The sequence below is a fragment of the Trachurus japonicus genome, chromosome 8 (genome assembly GCF_045865225.1).
Source record: "Trachurus japonicus isolate A0001 chromosome 8, Traja_1.0".
Lineage (NCBI taxonomy): Eukaryota > Metazoa > Chordata > Actinopteri > Carangiformes > Carangidae > Trachurus > Trachurus japonicus.
This window is the reverse complement of record NC_140914.1, coordinates 6,688,953-6,694,492: the sequence shown is the minus strand read 5'-3', so window position 1 is coordinate 6,694,492 and position 5,540 is coordinate 6,688,953. Positions and strand designations below refer to the sequence as shown.

Sequence of the window (5,540 nt, the reverse complement as noted above, 5' to 3'; positions counted from 1 at the left end):
TCTATGGACGTGAAGGCGTCGAGCGTCCAGCGTTAAAGACTCGACGCTGCCGCCACCGGCAGAGATGCGACACTGCAGGAAGACTGGACCACACAGCAAAAAGAAAGTTCATGTTTTGTTGATTTTTGATGTGATAATAACCAAATACAACCTCTCCTGTTTAAATCAAACGATTTTTTTTAAAATGTATGTACATTTATTCTTTGTTTTGTGAAATTGTGGGAAAAAAATATTGTTTCTTAATAAAAAATGAATAAAGACGCACACCATCATCCTATTTATAAGCACAACTCCCATTCTTTGAAAACAATGCAACAGAACGGGGGCCAGAAAGGCGGTTTGTGTGCACATGAAGCCTTAAGAAATGAACCTTTTTTCAAACCATTTGGATGGAAAGCTTCAAGGCTTCATGTACTCTATGTACAGTAGGATTAGCCTAATAGTTTTTTGAAAAACTACCTGTTATTAGGCCTACTTGAGGTTCCACTTCAGACTGATAGTACTCGACCACAGGATGACACCCAGAAAAAAATCAGGCCAATCTGATGTGGCATTTCAGAATAAAAGCCCTTAGAACCTATTTCACTGTATTGTATCTAGATTAAGATTCATATTCAAAGGGCTTTTATTCTGAAATTCCACTTCAGATTGGCCTGGTTTTTTCTGGGTGTCATCCTGAGATCTATTACTACCAGTCTGAAGTGGAATGGTTGAGTAATAACGGTACGTGGAGTGAGCTGAGCAGCTCGCACCTCTGCCCGGCCGGTCTCCAAACAGCTTGCACCGACAATTAAAGGTAACAAACCTAAACCCCTAAGACTATAGGGATTATGGCAATGGGTGAATTTGCCAAAATGTTGAAATATTCCTTTAACTGTCTCCTCTCTGGTGTGCAGTTATGTATTATGGCCAGCAGGTGGCACTAAACACTCATGAACATTCACAGTTGACAGAAAGCAGACAGGTTTGTGGTGAGCTGAAACACTGTTCAGTTTCTATTTAGTGAAATCAGGCTGACTCACTTATCAGACAGTTGTAACTGGATTTGGTGAGTTCAGCTGAATGGGCCATGTGTTTCATAAAATATAAAGATTTATAAATGTTAATAATGTAGGCTATTTTAATATCATTTTAATGGAACTGAAATTTTGAATTCAGGAGACGACAGAAGTAATATGAAGAAAACCTAAGTATGTTTATATTTTATTCGTTTTTTTATTTTGAAAAGCCTGTTTAAAGGGATAGTTCAACATTTTGGCAAATTGACCCATTGCCATAATCCCTATAGGTTCGTTACCTTTAATTGTCGGTGCAAGCTGTTTTTTGAACAGCGGAGCAGAACCGTGAGCTGCTCAGAGCTACGCTACGGAGGCTCATGGGATTTCTTGGTTTCCCTCATCAAACTCATCAAATAGCCTACACAATCCAAAAACTCCAAAACGCTCTGGTGGACAAGTTGTGACCTGCACATTCACCACGCTATGAGATAATAATGGAACATTATGAGACAGAGTTGTTTTAGAGGGAAATACAGAGACTGCTTGCTGAAAAACTGCCCCCGACGGGAACGCGTGTCAGCGGTTTTGCATGAATTTACCTCTAAAACAACTCTGTCTGGTAACGTTCTGTTATTATCTCATGGTGAATGTGCAGGTCACAACTTGTCCACCAGAGCATTTTGGAGTTGTTGGATTGTGTATTTGATGAATTTGATGAGGGAAACCAAGAAATCCCATTAGCCTCCGTAGCGTAGCTCTGAGCAGCTCACGGCTCTGCTCCACCGTTCTAAAAATAGCTTGCACCGACAATTAAAAGTAACGAACCTACTCCTAAAACTATAGGTATTGTGGCAATGGGCCAATTTGCCAAAATGTTGAACTATCCCTTTAATCATGTATCATGTATTTCTGTAAAGCACCAGTGGTGTAGTCTAATTTGTTGTAGTGGGTATACTGTTTTATAGGTAGGTACCCTGTTCATACTTGTATGTTCTGTTGTAATGGGTATACTATCCAATAGTCGAAGTATACTGGAGTTCAAGACACACTGCAATGCACATGATATACGGTAGCCTATGTAAAGTGTGTCTTAGACGTAACCTAAGGGATGTGATGATGAATGGGGTGTGTGAGGATGTTGATGCTGAGGAGGTTTGATGATAAACTCAGACACAGAGTTTCAGTTGATGGCTTTATTCCTGCTGGTGTTAACATTATTATTATTTTTTTATTACATCAGTAGGCATGGCCTACACAACACAGACACAACAGACAGATAATAAACATGTTAAACAAAACACACTCTCTTTAAATCACACACACACTCTTTAAATCATATGCATTTCTTCATTAGTCACAAAGTTTATTTTCCGACAAAACACTTTGTGCTTTTCTTCTATTTGTTTTTTTTTGTTTGGAAATCCCAGCTGCCATCAGATGACGGAGTGATTTCTTTTATTGATACTGTAATTTCATATTACATAAAAGTGCAGTTTGTAAGAAAACACACTTGTAATTGTCACTTGATAAGTGTCCATTATATATATTATATATATCTATATAAATATTGCTATTTATTAAGGTTATTATCAGCCTACTGACAGGGATTTCCACACTGATACACGAATGCCCCCAAACATTAAAGCGATGTTCTTCACCTTACACCTGAATACTGTTTGTAGCCGAGCATTTGGTTTGTTATTGATCTCCTCAGTTCTAGCTGGAGGTGGCAGGTCTCCATAATCATTAACCTGCTGATAGTGTCAGGGCCCGTCTAACGTGAGGAGCTGGACTGAGGCCAAACACACACATACACTGCAAAAACTCAAAATCTTTCCAAGAATATTTGTCTTATTTCTTGTCAAAATGTATAATTTCTAGTCAAAAGTAAACTCTTTCCAATTAAAATAAGACTCATTACCTAAAAATTAACTTGTTTTTTTTTAGATAATTTTCACTTTCACAATAAGTAGAAAAATCTGCCAGTGAAAGCAAGTTTTATTTATGCTTGTAATAAGAAAGAAAAACTTGCTCCACCATCAGATTTTTCTACTTATTTCAAGTGAAAATATGCTTGAAAGAAGTAAAAAGAGTCTAAAAAACAAGCTAATTTTTAATGTGACGAGTCTTATTTTGAGTATAATTTATTTTGTTTTGACTAGAAATGACATTTTGACTAGAAATAAGACAAATATTCTTGGTTAGATTTTGAGTTTTTGCAGTGTAGCCTATACAGACAGTAACCTGTTTTATTGCCTCTAACATCAGATCCTGGGTCTGTTTTTTTTTCTTTTTTCTACTACCTGAGAATGTGACTATAACATTGTCAACTGGCCCTTTAATAATCGTCTCCTCAGTTTGAGTGTGTGACCCTCTGCTCTGCTGCTGCTGCCGCCTGCTACTCCATCACCAGCTTCCTCAGACGCTGCACCACCTCCTCCGCGCTCACCCACGGCACCGTGACCGCCTTGAACTCCCCGGGCATGGCCTCGTGGGTCTCCGTGATCAGCCGGTGCATGGGGAAGTCCCGCCTGGGGAAGGCCACGTCGCGAGGCCCGAGAGCCGTGGCCGGGCAGAAGTCGTTGGCTCCGTCTCCCACGTAGAAAACCCTCTGGTAGGGGCGGCCGCGCTCCTGCGTCCGGCGCACCACGTAGTCCCTGACCACCACCTGCTTGCACATGTTGTCCGGGCAGCGCGGGCACTCGTGGGAGTGGAAGGGCCTCATCACCAGCCGGCCGTCCTTGTTGAAGGTGGCCGGGTTGGTGACGATGCGGTGGAAGAGCGGACGCGCCCCGCTGCGCCTCAGCCACGACTCGATGAAGAAGCTGTTGGCGTCGGATACGAGCACCACCTCGAAGTCCTGCGGGGGCCGGTTGCGCAGGAACTGGAAGAGGGTGAGCATGCCCGGAGTGGCCGGGATCTTCTCCATGATGGCGCGGATGTCGCTCTCGGTGACCCCCTGCTCCGCCAGGTAGCCCAGGACGCGCTGCATGTACTCGTTGTAGCGGCCGGGCTGGTAGGTGTCCTTCAGCCAGTCCGGGAGCTGCTGCCCCGGCGCCGCCTGCACCACCATGTCGTCGCTGGTCTCGTCCACGATGGTCTCGTCGAAGTCAAAGAAGATGAGGAAGCGCTTGTCTGAGGAGATGGAGGCCATGGTGGTGTCTGAGCGCCGGCGGCTCTGAGTCCTGCGGGGGGGTTCCTCCTCTCCTGGGGGGTAGGGTGGGAGATAACAGCAGTTGAAGATTGAATCTCCCATCACTGACTATTTAATGGCACAAACTCCTACTGCTGCTGCCAAGTCAAGTGGCATCAAATCTCTCCCAAAGCTCACTCTCCCACTCTCCAGCATCCCACGCCGCCTGGCAGGCCACGGCAAAGGTGAGGCTACCGCGGAGCTTTCTGCATGGGAACTATTAATGCATAAATAGATGAGGAGGAGGTGGGGTGGGGGTGATGGGAATGGGATGGAGGCAAAACACAACCAAAGAGAGATTTAAGATAAGAAGTATAGACATACAAGAAAATAAAAGAAGCCCAAGAGTCATTCTAAAGAGAGCAAAGCAGCATCTCAGCTCAGAGGAGGCAGCATCCTCCACCTGGTGTCTCCCTGAAGAACTAGAACAGGTGAAGAAAAGGAGGAGGAGGAGGAGGAAGAGTGAAACAGAAGAAGAGGAGTGAAGGAGTATCGATCTCTACTTGCTCCTATACCAGCCAGCAAACCAAGCAGCAATACTTAAACATTTAAAACACAATCTGCATACCGTACCTTATTTGGATAATGGTTGATGTCAGCAGAGGAAGACCTCACGTGCTCTCCTGGTCCAGACCGGCGCCTTCCAGCTGTGGTGCGGATGTTTTTTTCTCTCTCTCTCTCTCCTTTGTGCAGAAAAACAGAAGGAATACTTTGAGTTGCACGAGACAACGTCTGACGTGCAGTCGCTCTACTTTTAAGTAAATAAAGACTTTTAAACCATGTTTAAAAGTCTTTATTTTATTATTAAGTTATTATTATAATTATTATTATTGTTATAATCTAATTAATCCGGAATAGGCTGCAAGAAGTAGGTTACTGAGTCACAGCAGTTCGGGATTATTCAGGAAATCCTTTTCACATGGAAAAATAAGACTCTTATGGACAAAGATCTGCATGTAGCTAAAGACACATTAAATTAATTTTAGAAACATAGAGGAACAGTTCGAGTTGAGTTAAACACTGGCTATCTGTATAAAACAGAAATAAACTTACACTAACCTACTTTCTCTCTTACACACAAACACGGGGAAAACAGTAAAGGCTTAACTGCTTAAAGGCAGAAAAAAAAGAAAGAAAAAATCATGAATGTATCGGTACCGGTGCTCTGGATCTGGATCCGGTCCCTGGTGCAGATCTGGTCCGATCCGGTGTGGCTGAAAGTCCAGACGGAGTGAGACGCGCACCTTTATGTGACCGTCGGAACGACCGGAGCAGCTGTGACGGTCGTGACCGCGCCTACGAGTCCGCCCATTTAATAGCAGCCTACTGAGCGCGTTCACGACACTTAA

At 43.5% G+C, this 5,540-nt stretch overlaps 1 protein-coding gene across 3 annotated transcripts; it reads right to left on the bottom strand.

The window, feature by feature from the left end:
* Window positions 1-3,297: 3,297 nt before the first annotated feature.
* phospho1 (phosphoethanolamine/phosphocholine phosphatase 1) lies at window positions 3,298-5,490 on the bottom strand. 3 transcript variants are annotated; one of them, XM_085783465.1, is made up of 3 exons: window positions 5,350-5,490; window positions 4,765-4,869; window positions 3,298-4,205 (listed from the first exon to the last, which is right to left on the bottom strand). In XM_085783465.1, the coding sequence occupies exon 3, from the start codon at window positions 4,150-4,152 to the stop codon at window positions 3,397-3,399; it is 756 nt and encodes a 251-aa protein (XP_085639591.1). In that variant the 5' UTR covers window positions 4,153-4,205; window positions 4,765-4,869; window positions 5,350-5,490; the 3' UTR covers window positions 3,298-3,396. The 3 variants fall into 3 exon arrangements, with proteins under 3 accessions (XP_085639591.1, XP_085639593.1, XP_085639590.1); XM_085783467.1 differs by having other exon boundaries at window positions 4,765-4,861; window positions 5,350-5,450; XM_085783464.1 differs by lacking the exons at window positions 4,765-4,869; window positions 5,350-5,490 and having other exon boundaries at window positions 3,298-4,269.
* Window positions 5,491-5,540: the final 50 nt, after the last annotated feature.